The following is a 21,366-nucleotide window of genomic DNA, read 5'->3' on the forward strand; positions in this document are numbered from 1 at the left end:
AGGCTTGGATCTCTCTTTGGTGAATGATGAGAACATCCAAGAAGCCCGACACAAGATAGTGTACGATCTTTGGGAAGCAGCAAATGATGAAGTCTTACAGTTTCGGATGTCCACATTTAAGCCTCCAAAGCGTGCTCCTGGGAAAACTGTTGACCTCGATTGAGTTTATGATTGTTGTCTTTGATCATTTTGTTGGTTTATCATTTTAATTCATACACTACTGTATATTAGAGTTCATGAGTATTGTTATGAAAATGGTCTCATTTATTTTAGGGTATTAGAGTCCATTTATTTTGAGTTCATAATAACAATATTTATTTAGGGTATAGGGTATAAGGTTTGTACCCTATCAATTTAATTGAGTTCATAATAACAATATTTATTTAGGGTATAGGATATAAGGTTTGTACCCTATCAATTTAATTGAGTTCATAATAACAATATTTATTTAGGGTATAGGGTATAAGGTTTGTACCCTATCAATTTATTTGAGTTCATAATAACAATATTTATTTAGGGTATAAGGTATAAAGTTCAAACCATATACCCTAAATCAAATAAAAAGCAAATTAATTACAATTTTATATTTATCAATTCAATTATATTGTTTTAGAAATTATGTTTATTGTTTATTAAGTTATAGTTTCTTCAAATCGAAATACATGTTAGTTTAGAGTATAGTATTACACTCACTTATACTAATTTGTATGTCACATGACAAATTTAGTGGTTAGTGTAATATTTAGTTTACACTTTCAGTTATACAAATTAGTGTTTTCTTATAGTTTCGTGATTTCATTTTGAAAAAAAAAATATTTTCATGATTTCGATTTAGTGTATTAGAGTGCTATTTTACAAGTCGATTTAGGTGTTTTTAGTGTATAACCAAAACCATTTCTAATCAACAAGGACCCACCCGACAATTCTTAATATCCGACCCGTAACCCGGATCCACAGCCCCCCCCAAACGCGTGATTTGAGTTCATTTGAGGAAATATAAGAAACGAAAGGCGACAGAAAAGGGGATTAGGGTTCTTTCTCTGCGAATCTAGAAACGGCATATCAATGACTAGTTCGTCAACTTCTTCTTCTCGGTTTCCCCGAATCTCCACTCATGGTGTGCCTAGAAGATGTTGGTGTGGAGAGGGCATAACAAGTTTTGGTTCATCGACGGCGGAGAATCGATATCGACGATTCTACCGATGTGAAATTGCAAAAGATGTGAGTCCATGTTTTGATTTCAATTGTGCAGATTAAACCATAGTAGATTCTCATCGAATTTTGTTTTCATTTGTGGTAGAGAAAATCTGAGAACCATCTATTTAAATGGATCGATGAAGCTTTGCTTGACGAGATACAAAGGGTAGATGCGAAACATGAGAGAGTTGCTCAAGGGCTTTCAAACTTTGAAGAAAAGGTTATGACAAATGTGAAGTCTGAGATTGCTAGACTTGAACTAGAGATGTCGCAAAAGCTCAAAGAGAAGGTGAATTTGGAGATTGCTAGAGTTGAAAAGGAGATGAAAGAGAAGCTAAAAATTGCGACGGTGGGTATGGTAGTTGCAGTAGCAATTATAGGGATATGGACTTCTCTTTATGTCTGAGAAGTTGTAGTGATCGGTTGCTTATCTTAAAAACCTTTGTTGTCTCTTAAGAACCTTTGTTGTTTTCAAAATTGCTTGACTTTGCAGTATTGGCTGGTTATTAACAGTTTCATTATGGTGTTTGTCATCTCCATTGATCGAGTTATATACACTCTTTGGTTTCTTCTTTACAAGTGTTAGCTGGTTATAAACAACTTCGGTTACCTTTGATTTCTTTGTTGTCAAAACCTGTAACAATTGCAGAACTCAAAACCAAAAAAATAAAAAAAAACTCCTTAACAAACTCCATAGCAGAGTGAAACAAAGAAAAACATGTGTATCAAGTAACCGAAACCATCAGAAAAAACAAGAAAATCAAAAAACTCCATAACAAACTCCATAGCAGAGTGAAACAAAGAAAAACCAGTATATCAGGTAATCGAAACCGGCTAAATAGCTCTGTCACATGTAGCCCTGTTATGATTCTCTTCGCCACATCGACTGCATTTGCGCTTCTTTTTTCCTTGTGTTGCTTGCGATGAACGGAGTTTGTCTTCAACGGTCTCGTATCTGCGTTTTCTTCTCCTTCCTGCTCCTCTTCTTGATTCAGGAGGTAGCACAGCAGCATTTTGAACATCATCTGGAACAACCCAACTATCCTCAGGAACACCTATTGGATTGATAGTCTCTTGATAAGCTGTTCTCCATGTGGAAGTAGTGTACATGTCATCCGTCAGTGAGGATGGGGTTCGGCCAACCGTTAAACCAGCCTTGATAGCGTGTCGACATGGAAGTTTTATCAGGTCGTATTTCCCACACGAGCAAGTTCTTCTGTCCAAATCAACCAGGCAGTCAATTGTATCTCCAAGAACCAAAAAACGATGCTCGTTAACCGGCTGGACAAGAAACGTTCTACCCTTTCTAATCCGCCTATCTATCTTTTTTTCGATAGCAATAGTTAATGGTTTAGTGTGCTTCCTGCTTAAAGTCCGACGTTCGAAGAACCAACGGGTCAGCATTTCTCTGATGCTATCCAACAAAGGAATCACTGGATACTCTCTTGGTGTGCGCAAAGCAGAGTTTATTGATTCAGCTGGATTTGTCGTCCTCATGTCGTACCTGTATCCTGGAAACTGACAGCGAGCCCACTTTCCAACTTCTGCATCTGTTAAATATTTTCCAATAGCTGGACTTATATTGCACACGGCATGGAATAGCTTCTCGTAATCAACGACTCTATAAGCTTTGGAAGCTTTTGCAATCAATCCGACCAGTCCCTTGCCTCTGTAATGTGTGACCACATTATTCAACAAATGGTGAATGCAAATTCCATGTTGAGAAAGAGGATACACATTCTGAATTGCTTTGCAAAGTGAGCCATTTCTGTCTGACACAAAAGCTAGAGAACGCTCGTCCGCAACAACAAGCTTTAGATGTCTCAGAAACCAATCCCATGATCGATCATTTTCTGAGTCAACAACCGCAAATGCAATAGGATACAAGTTAGAGTTTCCATCTAAAGCTGTAGCAACAAGTAATACTCCTTTGTACTTGCTCTTCAAAAATGTCCCATCAACAACAAGAACTTTCCGCATGGATGTGTGAAAACCTCGTATTGATTGCCCAAACGAAAGGAATAGAAATCGGAATTTACCATCAACATCAGTTTCATAAAACGTCTGTGTTCCTGGATTAGCTTCCCTCAGCATGTACAAATATTTCGGAATTTTTCCAAAACTCTGCTCCGGAATACCTCGAACCACATGAATTGCAAATTCACGAGCATCCCATGCTAACGACTTAGATATCTCGCATCCATGATCCATTCTCATAATCTGTATGATATCATTAGTCTTCGGACCTTCTTTCACACCATCATATCTATGCATTATTATACTGCCAATAGTTTTTGCAGAAGGTATCCGACCACCATTATTCATACTCGACGCAGCACATGTATGATCCGCCACATATTTTTTGATGATGAAATATGTGGAGCCTGATAACCCTTCAGCACGAACACTCCAGTTGCAATGGTTGTCAATGCATCGAATGTACCAAAGTTTTCTGTCCGATTTAACAACTTTGTAATCGAAGTTATGCTTCGTAGCTGACATTTCCAACGCTGCTTTCAACATCGACTTGTTTTGAAACGTTTCACCCTTCTTCACAACATCGATCAAAGAAAATCGAACACTTTTCCCCCTATCATCTTCTTTTCCACGTATGGCGAGATGATCATCTTCTTCTGAGCCGTTCGCGTTACAATCAGATGAACTACCACTCTCATCTCTAGCTGAAACCGAGGAAGCTTCACCGACCTCTCTGAATGGCGAGTTAGATTCCTCCTTATCAACGCCAATGCTGTCGTTGTTCCCATGCATAAGCGAAGTAGACACACACAACCTTGTCGAAGGTTTTCCACGTACATATGTAAGAAAATTTTTGACTTGGCTATCATTCTCAATGATAACTGGGGGACAGTCGATGGTGCCGATTAACTCCATAGGTAGGTAGCTTAACTCAAGCTCGACATCGTTTTCGTCAATTCCAAAATCCTTGAAAACCATAACCCTTAGATCTTCAAAGGAACTTGTCAATTCCAAAACTAGTACTCTGCCTCGTTTTTTCATATCAACATCAAATCCCCACCCTTTTTGGGGATCAAACTTCCACATCCCACAAGAACCATAAATATGCATCTTCTTCACCAAGAAATTCAAAAAAATTTGATGGTTTCCAAAGAAAAAAAGAGATCGATGAGGATGAAGAAGAGAACACGTTTTTTTAAAAAAAACCAACTTAGGAAACACGAAAAATAAGGCAAATATTTATTTAAAATATATTCTCAACAGATTTTAGAGATATTTTAGGAAAATATACATTTCGCACTTGGTAGAATATACCTTCTACGGCCGTAGACAGTAGATAAAACAGTAGGCTGCATAACCCGCCCACGGTAGAATATAGTACTTTGGTAGAAAATGCCAATCAAACATTAGTAGATATATCAGAAAACATAGTTAATGAAATCAACCGAAATCCAGAAATAAGGGAAATGGAAGCTGAACAAATCTACCGTGGTAGAAATGTATTTACTGGCAGCCGATTGTTTCTACGATGGTAGAGAAGTGTACATTGGTAGATATAATTGTTCTACCAGATGTAGATAACAAAGTTATTTAATGAATATACTATCTACGGCCCGTAGTTGGTAGATTAAGTTTTCTTCTGTCCGTAGATCAAAGTATGATATTTTGATATAATAATATTTAGTCTATAAAATTATTTTTCATATGATAGTTACTTGTTTATATACAGTTTGATTATTTTTCCATATTTTTCTGACTGTTAAAATAATTGATATGATTTTCTAAAGTTATTCAGGGGTATCTACGTCCAAAACAGACCAAAAAGTGATTTATGGCAAAGGGACAATGTAGTTGTTTTTATGTTCTCTTTTGGCAATTTTTTCTTTTTTTTTTTGGGATCAAAAAACCTATAGTTCATAACAGAAAATAAAACAAGGAGATGGTAAAAAGCTAGATGCCTAGTCGACAGGGCCGTTTACTGGAGAACATGGTCTAAATTTGAAAATAAAAATATTAAAAAACATTTTCAAAAATAAACACATGAAATTGGTTTAAAATGTCAAAAGTTTAGATATATTCTTAAACTTATATTTATAATCTGAAGAGAAACCTCAAATATACATAGATAAAACTATTAATTTTTAAAATTATTTTATTATATCATTAAATAGATAGTTAATATTTTTTTTGAACACTGCTAGTCGAGATATCCAATTGTCCCTCCGGACCATGAACCTTGTGGTCTCCTTAATATCAACAACTTCAAATCTGTAAAAGAGGATTCACATATAATCTTCTCACGGCCTCGATTCACATTTTGGCACCGTATATTTAAGTGTCCAGCTTCATCACAACCCATATAAGGCTTATGCTTCGCCATGAGTTTGATGTCCAGATCTCCTGAAACGACGTCGCTTCGATTCCCCTCCTCAGCAACGAAAAACAACGAGAAAGCAGTGTGATCCCTAGAGACACGTTGGCTAGTGATGTTTAAAACGGCTGCCTTTTCAGAACCGAGCCTCACGGCAGCGCTATCGCCGTCGTAGTAGATAGGATACCTCGAGCTCGGTTTTTTTCACGAGAAAATCGCCTTGCCACGTGGCGGAGGAGACTGCGAGGGACTGGAGGGAGATTTTGGCGTGGAGGTGAGCTTTGTCGATGAAGGATAATATCAAGATAATGAGGACAAAGGTGAATATGCCGCCGCAGAAGGGTGCACACATAGCCGCCATTTCTTTGCAATTGGAGTCACGTTCAGTAGATGGCGGGATAGTCATCATGGGACGTGACCACCACTGACGAGGAGCAATGGAGAATGGTGGCGTTTGATCAAAGTTGGTTCGGTAAGCCATATTTCTTTTTGTTGGTTTGGACTTTGGAGAGACAATGAGATTGATGTTACGTTATCATTTGATATATATAGAGATTATTGGAATATCGATCTCCCACTTTTTATTTATTTTATTTTAAGGTGGATAAAGAAAGTTTTAATTAGATTTCGTGAGAAGGTCACCTTTTAATATTGTAGAATTTGATTTACAGTAAATTTTGTTGAGCATAAAAGTTTTTTTTTGTTAAATATATATATAAAATTCAACTCTGAAATAAATCTCCTATTATAGTTAAAAAATCTCTGTATTCGTAAAAAATCAAAATTAAAATGTTATATTTTAAAATTAATAAATTTTATTTAGTTTTCTTTGGTGAAATAACTTTTCTTCTTTTTAGTTCTGTGAATTATATGTAAATTTCAACTATTAAAAGACAAACAGTTTTTTATGAACCCCAAGACTTTGAAATTTACCCCAAGCACACAAATCCAAAAGTGGTAAATACTTTAGTAAAGTAAACATAAATTTTGTTCTTGGTCCAATATACCAAGCTCAGAAGTCCAAAGTTTTCCGTAGCGAGAAATAAAGTAAAGAACAAACAAAAAAAGTGATTCATATTTTAATTTTTCTAAAACTACATTTCCATTTTTGGTTCATATTGGACATGTGTTACCTTTTAAAATGAAAGCTTGTATAACATTTTAATTTTATTGATATCAAATCAACGTATGATTTTATATGAATACAAAATTACACCTAATATTTTGTTGAAAAGAACTTTTTTTAGAAGCAACAATATCGTACCATGATTTCTAACGTATTTGTAGTATTTGTAGGATAGACTGTTTTAATAGCTTTCTTCCACTTTGTCATTGGTCTTATAAGATTTTTCTTGTAGCTCTGAGTTCTTGTGAATCAATGTATTTTTTTCTAAAAACATTATTAGATACAATCCATTTGTTACATACCAATCCATTCTAAACATTCCAAAACACTCCAAAAACATGCTTTGTTGTAACTATCAATAACATTGAAATTCTTTTGATTTGACACCAAAAGAGCCATATCTTTTGATTCTTCGATTCTTTTTATGTCCGAATCCAAATACTCTGATCGGAAATCAACAAATTTATTTGGAATCTATATTCAATCGTTCCATTGGTAGAAATTGGTGTATACGAACCTAATACAAAGTCAAGCCACTTTCCACGTGATGACGTGAATAACGGGCTCGTCATAAGCAAACCGGAGACTAACCAAGAAAAACTCAACTCCAGAAGTGGAGGAGATAACAAGAAACTTGTACGAGCTAACATTTCTAGAGAGAAACGTTGAACATTTGGAAGGGCAAAGATCGTGACATTGGAGAGTACTCTCTATCACGTGCACCATGTTGATTTTAACGGTTTTGATAGGTTAGTCGTCACCATTTTGATCTTAGCGGTTTCTACAACTGTATAATTGCATTTGGTAAAGGAAGAATTAAACTCTCACTACGTATATGAAACTTAAATCAATCAAGCATTTGTGAGGCGAGTTCTTATGTTCCTAATACATAAGGACGGTTATAAAGATCGAAGTGAAATAAAACGATAAAAAGAGATATTAGTTATGACTAAAAATACAGGCATGGCTCTCAATCAGGAACCAAATCTTTAACAAAATAAGATAATAACATAAAAGCAAGAACCAGAGACTTAATATCTAAACATAATCCATGTTATCCCGGAGTAAATATTGACATGGTCGCATACCTCCGAGCAATGAACCAAACACATTCCCGGCCGCATCCGCCGAAAACTCCACCGGAATATCGGGGCAAACCACCGACATGAACCCATGTGCAAATTCTGCCTTCAACCCCACGATACTCTCGACACGATAATCCCAAACCACGCTGCCGTTAACCACCGGCGTCACCACGTTTCTGAAGTCGACAACTGTAACCGACTCATCAGTTTTCTCGAACGTAGCAAGTCGCCCGAAACCATCCAACGACGGAGATGCCTGGGAGATAACCTCGTCCCCACGAAGGAAACGTGACGTGACTGTATGTAGAGAGAGTTTACACCCTGTGGCTGGACTCGTAGCAATCAAACCGGTTTTCCAATCAGCGGTTGAAACGTTTGCGGCTTTTGAGACGGAGATGGAGTGAGCAAATAGCTCTATGTAACACTGGTCTCTGCTGTTGATAAATCTTACAAAACTTGCATAGGCGAGAGGGAAAAGGAAGATAATAATGCTAATGAAGTAGCGAGAGCAGCAATATTTTGGAGTAACCTCGACGGCACCTTTGTTTCGGCCGCCTGACTCGGTGGTTGCCATGTTAGATTTCTTAATTAACCCTTTCTGAAAATTTAAACTTAGTTAGAGATTTAATGTATTATATATAGAACGCTGCAACTTTAAAAAAAAAAAGGTTTTTCCATTTAAAAGGGTTTTTCCATAGTAGGATTAATCTCCTATTGTTGATAAATGCCCCCACAGCAAATCTAAGGGATTTAACAGCATCGTTATTATATGATAATAGTATATTTATATTTTGTATTTGAAATAAAAAGAAGTGAACCGATAAGAAGAAGACATTGCTTTAGAATCTCTTAACAATAATAAAAAATATTATCTCACTAGTTCTATTTGATTATTGTAATTATGAGAGATTTAGTTAGAACCTGTCGATAGCGGCGACGTAAATACGTAGTATCTTCTCTAATCTATTTCAACCGACTTAATACTTAGTAGTATACATAATGATTTACAAGAACATGGTTACCTCTGGTCTCTAGCTGGTTTTTTTAGTTTCGGTTAAATAATTTTTAGATTTTTAAGTTTAATTAAGAAAAGTTAAAAATAGTCTCTTAATCGTAAAGTGTAAAAAATATATTAAATCATGAATTAAACTCAGGCTAAGAAACCGGAATTAATCATATTATTGTATAAGATTAAATGAAAATAATTTATGATACTTTTTAAAAGGTAAAATTTTTGAGGCTTTAATATAAAACGTGTTTTTCTTAAATTTAAGATTATCCCTAGTACGGTAGTAAATCCTCTTTTTTGATAAAGATACAAAAGCAAATTTAATAGCATTCTCATAGAGAATATCTCAACGAGTTTCTATTCTTACAAAAATAAAAAATTAAATAGATGAAAGAGGGGTTAAGAGACGAATGTATAATATGAGAATTTCCAGTGAAAAAACTTGTATACCATGAGTTTATATATATTATAATTTAAACTTTAACTAAATAATTAAACTATATTAAATGTATTAATATTATCTCAATAGAACTAATAATTGTATATCATAAAATCTACACTAAATATTTAATAGGGTTTGAGATGTAAAACTTAGAAAAAAAAATGATGTAAACAACAATATCCTTAGAACACAACGATTTAATCAGATTCTGGTTGATGAAAATAGACTTCTATTGATTGTTGAAATTGAATATAATAAAGAAATGAGATCGAGAACTACAATGAGATCGAACGAAAGAAATGGTTTCATTACGAGCTAGGTTTGAGGTCGATGTAGGTTGCTAACTCTCTCTAGGGTTTTTCAAGTGTGCTCTTTTCTTAACACGGACTCTTTTTTTATGGTGGGTTGACTCCGCTATTTTCTCAACAGTTCGCTCGATCTCCAGAACTTTCCTCTATTACAATCGAACTCGCTTTCTTTGAGTCGTAGGACTTTTTTCTATTGGACTTTGTTCGGCATGTTTCTATTTCGGCTCAACCTCGAACTTGATCGAAATTGGTCCAAACAATAATGATGCTCTAAAGTTGTTAAAGATATCTATTTTAATCGTTTACATAAGTAAATATATCTATAAAAAATTAATGAATATAAAACAGTTCTTTACATTAATAGTTATCTGGTTAAGATTTTTTTTAAAATGAGAAAGTATAAATTTAATTTTTCACTACTTACAATCGCAAGTGCTATGTAGAAGTAGAACAGTTCCAATGAGAATATCTGCAAAAATATCTAAGTAAAAAAAAAAAAAAGATCAAGAGAGAAATTGATATAGTTTTCTCGAACGAATGTCCAGATAACATATGTGAATGTTTCTTTTTATTAAATATAAAACTTTATTACTTATTTTATCTTATATTTAACATTACTCTTAGAAATTAATATATTGATATATGGGAAGGAGAGGAATAAAACAAAACGTATGGACTAATTCACAACAGAAAATTAAACAAGATGAAAAAGAAATCAGAAGCCTAATCGATATATCTAATTCCGTAATTCGGGTTTTGTTCTCCTAGTAAAGAAAACAACTTAAAATGTGTAAAAGAGGATTCACATATAATCCTCCCACGGCCTCGAGCCACATTTTTGCAACGTATATTAAAATGTCCAGCTTTATCATAATTCACGTAACGCTTATGCTTCGCCCCGAGTTTGACGACAAACTCCCCTGAAATGATGTCACTTCGATTTCCCTCAGCAACGAAAAACAACGAGAAAGCAGTGTGATCTTTAGAAACAGGTTGACTAGTGATGTTTAAAACGGCAACGTTTTGAGAAGCTAGCCTCACGGCAGCCCCATCGCCGTCGTAGTAGATAGAATATCTCGAGCTCGGATTTTTCACGAGAAAATCGCCTTGCCACGTTGCGGATGAGACGGCGAGGGACTGGAGGGAGATTTTGGCATGGAAGTGAGCTTTGTCGATGAACAAAAAGATTAAGAACACGACGACAACGGTGAATAAGCCGCCGCAACAGGGTGACCACATAGCCGCACATTCCTTGCCAGTGGCTTTACGTTCACTAGGTGGGGGAATAGTCATCATTGGTCGTGACCACCACGGACGAGGAGCGACGTAGGACGGGGGCGTTGTGTCGAAGTTTGGCTGGAAAGCCATATTATTTTTGTTGGTTTGGTGGACTCTGGAGAGAATACTGTATAATGAGGTCGATTTTACCTTAGCATTAATTATAAAGAGATTATTGGAAAATCAAATTTGTATTTATTTTATGGTGGATATAGAAAGTCTGTTAGAAACAAACGAGTAGATAATTACTTTAATTAATCATTAATATAAATATATATGTTAAATTGATTTACAGTAAATTTTGGTATAAAAGATTGTTTGTTAAAAATATAAAATTAAATCTCTGTATTTATAAAACAACTGAAAGGTTATATTTAAAAATTAGTAATTTATTGAGATTTGTGAATTTAATTTAAAATTTCAAATAAAATAAAATGCACAAGCAATATTTTTATCAAATAACAGACGTTAAAACTTATCCTAAACACACAAATCCGTAAACACTGTTATATACAGTTTTGGCAAAGCAAACATAAACTATGTTCTGGGCCCAATATTCATTAATTCTATTCTTTTTGTTTTTTTCTGACAAAAGAGTCTTCTATTCTTACTAAATGAAAATAACATAGATGAAAAAGAGAAAACGAGACGAATATCTAATAAGAGAATTTTCATAGAAAAGAGTTTAAAAAGTTGTATACATTTGGATTTATATATCATTAGCAGGCCCGTTCCTTAGGTAAGGCAGCTTTTTAGCTTTAGGCCACATTTTTTACAATAATATTTAGGCCACAACTCAAATTTTTGTTTAGAAGTTTTTTTATTCCTAATGTTCAAAACAAAAAAAAAAAGCTTTTTATTCCTTAGGTTCAATATCAATACTAAAAAATGTAAGTTTGTTGGTTCTTTATGTCATTTATATATGTTTTCATAAACATAAAAAAAAAAAATTGTCAAACTAGAAAACTTTCTCACCATACCATTTACAAAGTGTCAACCTTTTTCATAGACAAATAATTGTCTTGAAATCTCTCAGAATTAATTCAGAGATTTGCATCTACATTTTCTTCATAATGATTAGATTCTAATTTTTGCAATTTTTGCATTTCTCATATTTTGATATTATAATAGAGTGAAAATCCTAATTTGTGTTGTCTATACTGATTGCTTTTTCAAAATTCAGAAGTAATAAAAATGTATTTGTAATTTAATTAATCATAGAATAATTAAATAAAATATCAATAATATGTATTAAAGATATGGTTGATAAATTTTGTTTGTGGAAAATTGTGAATAAAATTTTTAGAAGATAAACTATAAGATGGTTAAGCAAGTAAAATACACCTTCTTTATATCTTGTTCGAATATTACTACCACCATTATTTTTAATAATTTTAGATAAAAGTTACATTAGAGGGCCACATTTTCGGAAAGGTTTTAGGCCACGCAAAAGTTTGGGACGGCACTGATCATTAGCTATAGTATTTTATTTAGATTTAATTAAACAACTACATTATATTAAATTTATTAATATTATATCAATGAAACTATTAATGATGCTCTAAAGAAAATTGTTCATATTTATCTACTTGAATAATCAATATAATATATAAAACAATTAATGAATATATAAAACGATTCTTTATATTAATAATAATTATCTGGTTAAAAGATAAATTTAAATTCTCACGCAATCCCGGCAAATGGAGATTTTTTCTTTTATTCATATGTACCTCGTGTAATCTCTAATACTCTAACATGTTTACTTCTCATCAGTAATAAAAGTTTCATTTTAAAAAAACTTTCACTACTTATAGTCACAAGATTTTGACATGTTTTTTTGTTGTTGATAAAACAAGCGTTATGTAGAACACTTTACGATTCCAGTGAAAAAATCTGAAAATATGTAAGCTAAAACTCAAAAATAAATAAAAATCAAGAGAGAAATTGATATAATTTTCTCAAATGAATGTCGTAACAAGTTATGAATGTTTCTTTTTGTCAAGAATAAAAAAATAATTTCTTATTTATGTTATATTTAACATTAAGGAATAAGTTGGGAAAAAATACCTAGTTCCACACCAAAACCATCATATAGAGAATATAAATTGGATTAAATCAAACTAATACATCTGGATCTAATAAACCGGATTTGTAGTCGACTTGGACATCGAGGAGACAGCTAACTCTCCACACCAACATCTCTTCAGCATTACCAACAATGTGATCTCTTGCTCGATCGCTAGAGATTCCACTCGAATTTCCAGATTCATTACTCATACTTTATGGGTTTGTATCAATTAGAAATTAAACATACTCTCTGGATTTTTAGATTTTAGGGTACTAAAAGATCATGAAATCAATTTTTGGGATTTTAAAAGGGTTTCGGGTCGGGTTTAAGCCAATCCATAGTCGGATCTTTGTATCTATTGTACATATATAAACCAACGAACAGGTTTACTGTCTGTTAACATCATAAACCATTAAAACTAAATCAAATCTTAGTCTGTAAACGAGTTTTGAATTTTTATCGTGTGATGTGTGATTGTTATATTTATACGGTTTGCAATTGAGATGAAGTTGAAAATTGTGTACATTTGTTACTATATAAGAGTTATGATGTGAAAATTGGTAGTTTTCTCTTTATTAAGAAACTTTAAATGAGAAGCTCACCAATAGATAGAAACTGATATACGTAGGAAGGGGAAGAAATAAAACAAACCTTATGGGATCTATTTATATAAAGTAGACTTCACTCTCTCCTGGTGAAGACACATCAGCATCCATCTCACTAGTTCGGTCAACGTGGTGATGACACCTGTCCAGCTTAATAAAACTAACGCGAAGCTTCATTAATGTTTATGGACTAGCCCGACTTTCTTTTGAACGTGTTAATGTTAAGGACTTACCGAGTTTCTTTTGTTATAGGCTTTGAATAATGTTTTATGGGCTGAAACCAAAACAAAAGCTTGCTCCGTCGTAGCCTTCAACTTCTTCGAGGATGAAGACTTCTATCTAGGGTTCTTTATCGAACTCCAATTAGGTCAATTGACAATTGAGGTTGTAGAGTCGTGTGAGACGCATCTTCGTGAGAAAACTCTGGGTGGAGCTCCGTGTTGGTCCGTCTGCAATTCATCTCCTTGAACCGTTACGGGAATAAGTAATACAACGCCATTTATGACCCAAGGCTGTTTAGAGTCCCTATTAACTCTCTCCACCTCTACACCTTCCCAACATAGGATTGCAAAACCTTAACTTTTAACAAGCAACTTCTCAGGTACTCCTCCACCCCCATATAATTTCTCTCTCTCTCTCTCTCTCTCTCTCTCTCTCTCTCTCTCTCTCTCTCTCTCTCTCTCTCTCTCTCTCTCTCTCTCTCTCTCTCTCTCTCTCTCTCTCTCTCTCTCTCTCTCTCTCTCTCTCTCTCTCTCTCTCTCTCTCTCTCTCTCTCTCTCTCTCTCTCTCTCTCTCTCTCTCTCTCTCTCTCTCTCTCTCTCTCTCTCTCTCTTCATTTAGATCAATGTTACTGCTTTGCTTTGATATTCGTTTGACCCAGATCAATATTTTGTTATTTTATGTTTTGCATCTCACTTTTACTTACCGTAACAACTTCGCAGGTCAGTGTTTTCAATGGGCTAAGTGATCATCGCAACCTACCGGCTCTCTACGCTTACTAAATTTTTACGTCTCCATGGCAAACCGATGAAAATCAACCAACCTAGGAGAGACGAAACACAAGAGCTCATTGTTGTTGCTTTGGGATCTCTGGCAAACATCGCACTGGTTAGACTTTCTCATGCTCATTTGTTGGGTCTCATCTCTATCTCTATCTCACTATCTTATTGAAGATTTTATTATCTTTACATGCAGATTGTTCAGCTTGAACCTGAGTTTTAAAAAATGTCGGACAGATTGTTCTTCTTGGTGGACCATTCACAGTAAACGGAAAGGTAAATCCAGCTTCAGAAGCTAATGTAAGTTCTTTCACACTCATTAAAGTAATGTGAATTTGTGATCTTTTCGGGCACCAGCTAATATCAACTGCGAATATAAAATCCCCGTATCTTCGTATCCAAGTTGTAGGCTATGGTATTTTTTGGTAATCCAAAAGCTGCAGAAATTGTGTTCCCATGTTGGGTCTACATAATTGCTGGGGAAATCAACGTGACCCATCAAGTTATTATGACATGCTCTTTGGAATATAATTTTGCCTCATTTGTTGTTTTACATTTGTACGCAAAAGTCGTTTTCATAATCGTACATTATTTTATCACATGTTATCTTAATAGGAAATGGTAGCCATTAGTGCTTTCTCCTGTAGATTGTAATTGGCTTTGTAATGTTCTTTTTTTAATTATTTTCTTATGTTCAGTACGCTGACAATAACGTATAGGGTGCATTTCTGCAGAGCTCTTACAAGGAAACTTCTTTTCCCCGGGTGAACATGTGGTCCAGCAATTAGATTTGATGACTGATATGTTGGAAACTCAAATCTGCGGAAGCCATTGGAAGGTCCCCGTCCCTTTCCAGATTCCACAGCTGCATTGTTACTATTTTGGCTGAAATGTGTGCACTGAATGCGACATGTTAGGAACAGGAAAGCTCGAAGAAGAAGCCTATTCATTTCTCACATAAGTTTCCACATGCTGATTCCTCCTGCTTCATCTGCTAGAGAATATGTTGTCTTTAAAACCCAAGGACCTACCTACAGCTGAAAAGGTGCGTCACACATTTCCTTTATTACATTCGTTGTGATGCAAGTGGGTTGTATTCAAAGGCTATATTTACGTGAAAAATTCAGAAAGTCTGTAAACTTTATACATGATGCTTACTAAGATTACTAACGGTATGGAGTGTAAGATAAGAGTACGCTGTCTTTTTCTGCTTAAGCCTATGTAGCTTAAGCTTGAAGCTTTGTTTTCATAACCGATTGTCGTTGTACATATCATGTATGATATAGGTCTCTTTATGTAATCAACCGGTTTTATGGATTACTCCAGCCGATCACAAAATTGGGTAGAGAAGAGATTAGACAATACTTGGCGAGGAAGTTGGAGGCTGACACACCATTAAGAGCTTCTTCTCATATCATAGTATCTCAGCTAGATTTGATTACTAGCCAGAAATTTGTGAGGATTACAAAGAAAACGGAAAGTATGGATATTTTTGATATTTTTAATAATATATATAAATAATTAATTTGAAGTAAAATAGAATATTAATATATGAAAATATAATTATAAAGGTCATGTGGATGTGGTAATATAGAGTAAATTGTTAATATATGTGAAAATCATTTGCATCAAGAAAATCGGCTGGAGTAATCCATAAAACCGACTAAATATTGCTGAATTCAAAAAATATAGAGTAAATTTGTTAAAATCAAAATTTCACCTATAAATTAATATAATTTTATAAGAAATACAAAATAAAATATTTCTGAATTCAAGAAATAAAAATATTTAAACGAGGAATGACTCATGTTTTTCGTGTTAAATCTAATTGACTAAAATTTTGAAAATTTATTGTATTTTTATTTAAGTGAAATTTGGAAAAAAAGATAACCACCTTTTTTTATTTTAATAGTGAAAAGTATGTGATTTATAGAGAAACAAAAAAGAAGTAATCAAAAAGTAGTGAAAGCTAATGTTATTAATTATTAAAAATGCATAGATATGAAAATAAAAAAGTATATTTGCCAACAGTTTAATAAAAGCTATAATATTAAATAACTCGAAAAGATACAAAGTAAACAAAAGCGAAACAAGATAATTTAAACTAAAACAAACATATTAAGAGATCCGCAAAGAAAAATACAAGTCTTCAGTTTCAAAAAAAAAAAAAATACAAGTCTTTGTCAAATAATTGCAACGATTGCATTAGTTACCAAAATTGGTCAACTGCGACGAAACTGAAGACAAATCTTTTTATAACAAATAAAATCAATGGAAAAAGAAAGATAAAATACAAGAAAAGTAACAAATATGTAACGCCAAACTAATGTTAAAATAAATTAAGATAGAAACAATTATCAAACACCAAACAAAAAAAACTAAAAAAAAACAGGGCTGATGTAGCATTCAACAAAACTAATAAATCTATAAAAAAACGCTAAACCAACTCAATTTCAAACTGCCTCAAATTCTTATTGAGTTGTGTCAACACCATAACATGAAAATCTATTTAAAAGAACAGATAAAACAATTATTTATAGCCCAAACAAAATAAACAACAAGTTATTCCCACAATTATGATTTAATTTTCTTTTAAAAAAATTAACCGAACACTAAAATAGAACCACCATGACTCCATCAGTAAACTAAATAATTCAACCCGTATATTATCCCTATCAGATCAAACCATTGACCTCGCCCATACCTAAAAACATAAATTAGTTTCATACATACCATTTTAATTCACCATCTTGACACACAAACAACAAGATCAAATAATAATTATACAAACTAAAATAACAAAAATTAAAATCAAATCCCGGCCGTAGGGCGGCCGACCCTAGTAATTCATAATAGTTAGTTATACACGAAGATAAAAAAGAAACTAGAAGCCTAATCGATTTATTCAATTGCTGTCCCACGTTCTCTTATTAAAGAGAACAACTTAAAACCTGTAAAAGAGGATTCGCAAGTCAGATTGTGGCACCGAATATTAAAGTGTCCAGCTTCATCATTATCCACGTAACGCTTATGCTTCGCCATGAGTTTGATCTCAAGCTCTCCAGAAACGTCGTCGCTTCCGCTTCCCTCCTCAGCAACGAAAACCAACGAGAAAGACGTGTCATCCCTAGAAACACGTTCACTAGTGATGTTCAAAACGGCGGCGTTTAAAGAACCTAGCCTCACGGCAGCCTCATCGACGTCATAGTAGATATAATACCTCGAGCTCGGGATTTTCACGAGAAAATCGCCTTGCCACATTGCGGAGGAGACGGCGAGGGACTGGAGGGAGATTTTGGCGTGGAGTTGAGCTTTGTCGTTGAGCAGAAAGATTAAGTACACGCCGACAACGGTGAGTAAGGCGCCAAAGCAGGGTGCACACATAGCCGCACATTCTTTTTTAGTGCAACTACGTTCACTAGATGGTGGGATAGTCAGCATTGGACGTGACCACCACCGACCAAGAGCGACGGCAAACGGTTGCGTTTGATGAAAGTTGGTTTGGTAAGCCATACTGATTTCTTTTTGTTGGTTTGGACTTTGGAGACGAGAATGAGATTGATACTACGTTATCATAATTGTGTAGAGATTAATAGAAGTTCGATCTCCCACTTTATATAAGCAGAATGGAGTGCATCTCTGTTCTTTCTTAAAGTCAATATATTTGAAAATTTTAATAAAATTATATCTAAAAATACATTTAACTTCTATAAAATATATTTTATATATACCAAATAATTTTATAAAAATTATATGTAAGTTGAATTTTTAAAATTTTAATTAATGTATATACTGTAAATTAAAATCAACTATTTTATTTTATAAAAATATATTTTCAAATAGAGAAATCTAAAATAGACTTTTATCAATTAATAATTCTATAAATTAATTTATAGTTTTTTATACTGTGTATAGTTTTTACTTTTCTATAAATAGATCAGATGCAACTAACATAAAAAATAATTAAAAAGAAACTAGAGCTATTCTTTTGTTTCTAACACAGGAAACGGAATTACTGTTAAACGTTTTTTTGTAACACCGAGATCGGAACTAATATAGAAGACTGTGTAGTATTAGTTAAAAGGAAGAAATAAACCCTCACTTGTTTAAAACTTAAGTAAATCAAAGCATTTGTGAGTGCTGTAGAACGATAAAAAGATTAGTTATGACTAAAAATACAGCTTTCGCTTTTAATCAGGAACCAAAACTACAAACTAGGCCTGCGATTTTTGTCCGAACCGAATGGGCCGAACCGGACCGAACCGGTTTTTTTCGGTTTTCGGTTCGGTTCGGTTTTCAATTCGGTATGGGTTTGAAAATTAATTCGGTTATCGGTTCGGTTCGGTTCGATTTTCGATTTTTTAAAAAAAAATTAAAAATTGTAAAAAACCGAAAATAACCGATAATAACCAAAAATAACCGAAAAACCGAACCGAAAATAACCGAATAACCCAAAAATAACCGAAACTATCCGAAATAACCGACTTTAACCGAAAATACCCGAATATTTTGGAAAAACTATACCAAAATTAACCAAAATTTTTTAAAATCGGTTATTTTCGGAAATAAATTTGAAAACCGAAAAAAACCGATAACCGAACCGAACCGAACCGAAATTTCATTCGGTTTATTTCGGAATTTTTTTTTAAAACTTCGGTTAACCGAAAACCGACGGTTCGGTTCGGTTCGGTTTCGGAAAACCGAAGTCGCAGGGCTACTACAAACAAAGGAAATAAATAAACATGAAAGCCAAGAACTGAAAAGACTTTAATATCTAAACAGAACTGGAATGTTATTTTGTGGAATAGATTTGTTTGGAATGCATCATTCCATGAGATTCCAAAAAATATTTACCAGTCATAATAAATACATTTCTAAAACAATTCCACACATCCCATTTTTGGAATGAATCAAAAACAAAAATCCTTTGTAAAATCCATCTATCTTATTAAAACAGAAACATTACAACTTATTCTAGATGGATTTTTAAGTTGGACATCACATTATTATTAATAGCCTAACCTTTCATTTAAACATTTCCTAAAATAGTTCAATATAGTCTGTCTTACATTTCACCCATCGTAACATTTACACCCATATATCTTATTATAATTTGACCCATATATCTTATCATAAGTTTTACGTAAAACGACACAACCGACCTGACATGGTCGTGAGAGTCATTATAGCGAGTCCAACAATATATAGTTTCATAACAAACTCAATACTAAGTTGGTGTTAGTAAAGATAAATTGGGCACTGTATAGTTTATCTTTACTAATAACATATATCTTATTATAAGTTTTACGTTATAAGTTTTACATTTATCTATCTTATTATACGTTACACATTAGACATCTATTTCTATTTTTATTATATGTTAGCAACGATACTATATATAAAAACATTTGATTTTCTAATTTGTAATAAATCGAAGGTGCTTTTTTAAATTGAATATATTTCCGTATATTCTTATTTGAATAACAAAAATATCAACCTATAGTAACAAAAATATCGATTTTAGAAAAACATTTTCCCCAAGTTGAGTTTTATATCCCTAAATCTCTGTTACAATCAAATATCAAATATAGATATTTAAAAATCTTGGTCATAATCAAATATGGAAAACCCCTTCTTCAAGTTTATTCTATTATTTAAAGATTATGGTTTCAATAAAATTGGGATCAACTTATAGTTACAAAAATCGATTATATAAATTTTTTTTCTCCAAGTTGATTCTTCTGGTATAAAATCTCTGTTACAATCACATATGGAAATTAAAAAATCTCGGTCAAAATCAAATATGGAAAACCACTTCTCCAAGTTTATTCTACTATACCTAAAATCAATATTTCAACTAAATCGCAATATTTTGTATTTATTACACATAATTTTTCAATCACACTAAAATATGTCCATAAATAGTAGTCTTCGTATTCATCATTCCACATTAAAAATAAAACTCCCAAAAATCACAATGTTGAAACCAAGCACTCCAGTTCTAACTAATGGTGTAAAACCTCTCAGAGCCAATTGGAGAATTCGAGTTAAAGTACTTCATTGTTGGAAACAAAACACACCTTATGGAAGAGACACATTAGAGTGCATCCTTGCTGATGAAACTGTAAATATTGTTTATAGTTTGTGTTTATAAACCATTTTCTATTACTGATCTAATGCATTTTTCTGCTTTGTAGGGTGTGAAGACAGGAAATAAAAACATTTATGAACGAACATCTCAAGCCTCAAAGACAATGTATTAAGAAATATAGTTTTGTTTTCTTTACCGATCATGTCGATTCTTCAAAGCTAATGGATTCTCTTTCACAAGCTTTTTCACCGTCACCAACCATCATCACCAGCTTTTTCACCGTTAACACGTTTATATTTATATTCTACCTTCAGAAAATTTTGAATACATGCAGTTCCAATCAAATAAAATCACTTATTCAATCAAGTAAAGATAAATTGGGCACTGTATAGTTTATCTTTACTAATAACATATATCTTATTATAAGTTTTACGTTATAAGTTTTACATTTATCTATCTTATTATACGTTACACATTAGACATCTATTTCTATTTTTATTATATGTTAGCAACGATACTATATATAAAAAACATTTGATTTTCTAATTTGTAATAAATCGAAGGTGCTTTTTTAAATTGAATATATTTCCGTATATTCTTATTTGAATAACAAAAATATCAACCTATAGTAACAAAATATCGATTTTAGAAAACATTTTCCCCAAGTTGAGTTTTATATCCCTAAATCTCTGTTACAATCAAATATCAAATATAGATATTTAAAAATCTTGGTCATAATCAAATATGGAAAACCCCTTCTTCAAGTTTATTCTATTATTTAAAGATTATGGTTTCAATAAAATTGGGA

The 21,366-nt window shown here is 33.1% G+C and overlaps 6 protein-coding genes across 6 annotated transcripts; 1 reads left to right on the plus strand and 5 right to left on the minus strand.

The window, feature by feature from the left end:
• Positions 1-1,065: 1,065 nt before the first annotated feature.
• LOC108826849 (uncharacterized protein At4g04775-like) lies at positions 1,066-1,603 on the plus strand. Its single transcript, XM_018600197.2, has 2 exons — positions 1,066-1,221; positions 1,301-1,603. The coding sequence occupies exons 1-2, from the start codon at positions 1,066-1,068 to the stop codon at positions 1,601-1,603; spliced, it is 459 nt and encodes a 152-aa protein (XP_018455699.2).
• A 428-nt stretch (positions 1,604-2,031) lies between these two features.
• LOC108825022 (uncharacterized) lies at positions 2,032-4,284 on the minus strand. The gene has a single exon (XM_018598371.2). It carries the CDS (start codon positions 4,282-4,284, stop codon positions 2,032-2,034), a length of 2,253 nt encoding a protein of 750 aa, XP_018453873.2.
• A 1,087-nt stretch (positions 4,285-5,371) lies between these two features.
• Positions 5,372-6,026, minus strand: LOC108845561 (uncharacterized). The gene is made up of 2 exons (XM_057006463.1): positions 5,733-6,026; positions 5,372-5,599 (listed from the first exon to the last, which is right to left on the minus strand). Exons 1-2 carry the CDS (start codon positions 6,024-6,026, stop codon positions 5,372-5,374), a joined length of 522 nt encoding a protein of 173 aa, XP_056862443.1.
• A 1,615-nt stretch (positions 6,027-7,641) lies between these two features.
• On the minus strand, positions 7,642-8,330 carry LOC108845558 (uncharacterized). Its single transcript, XM_018618750.1, has 2 exons — positions 7,760-8,330; positions 7,642-7,658 (listed from the first exon to the last, which is right to left on the minus strand). Exons 1-2 carry the CDS (start codon positions 8,328-8,330, stop codon positions 7,642-7,644), a joined length of 588 nt encoding a protein of 195 aa, XP_018474252.1.
• A 1,908-nt stretch (positions 8,331-10,238) lies between these two features.
• Positions 10,239-10,883, minus strand: LOC108845559 (uncharacterized). Its single transcript, XM_018618751.1, has one exon. The coding sequence runs from the start codon at positions 10,881-10,883 to the stop codon at positions 10,239-10,241; it is 645 nt and encodes a 214-aa protein (XP_018474253.1).
• Positions 10,884-17,368: 6,485 nt separating this feature from the next.
• On the minus strand, positions 17,369-17,980 carry LOC108846548 (uncharacterized). The gene has a single exon (XM_057006464.1). The coding sequence runs from the start codon at positions 17,978-17,980 to the stop codon at positions 17,369-17,371; it is 612 nt and encodes a 203-aa protein (XP_056862444.1).
• Between the last annotated feature and the right edge of the window lie 3,386 nt (positions 17,981-21,366).

The sequence above is a fragment of the Raphanus sativus genome, chromosome 3 (genome assembly GCF_000801105.2).
Source record: "Raphanus sativus cultivar WK10039 chromosome 3, ASM80110v3, whole genome shotgun sequence".
Lineage (NCBI taxonomy): Eukaryota > Viridiplantae > Streptophyta > Magnoliopsida > Brassicales > Brassicaceae > Raphanus > Raphanus sativus.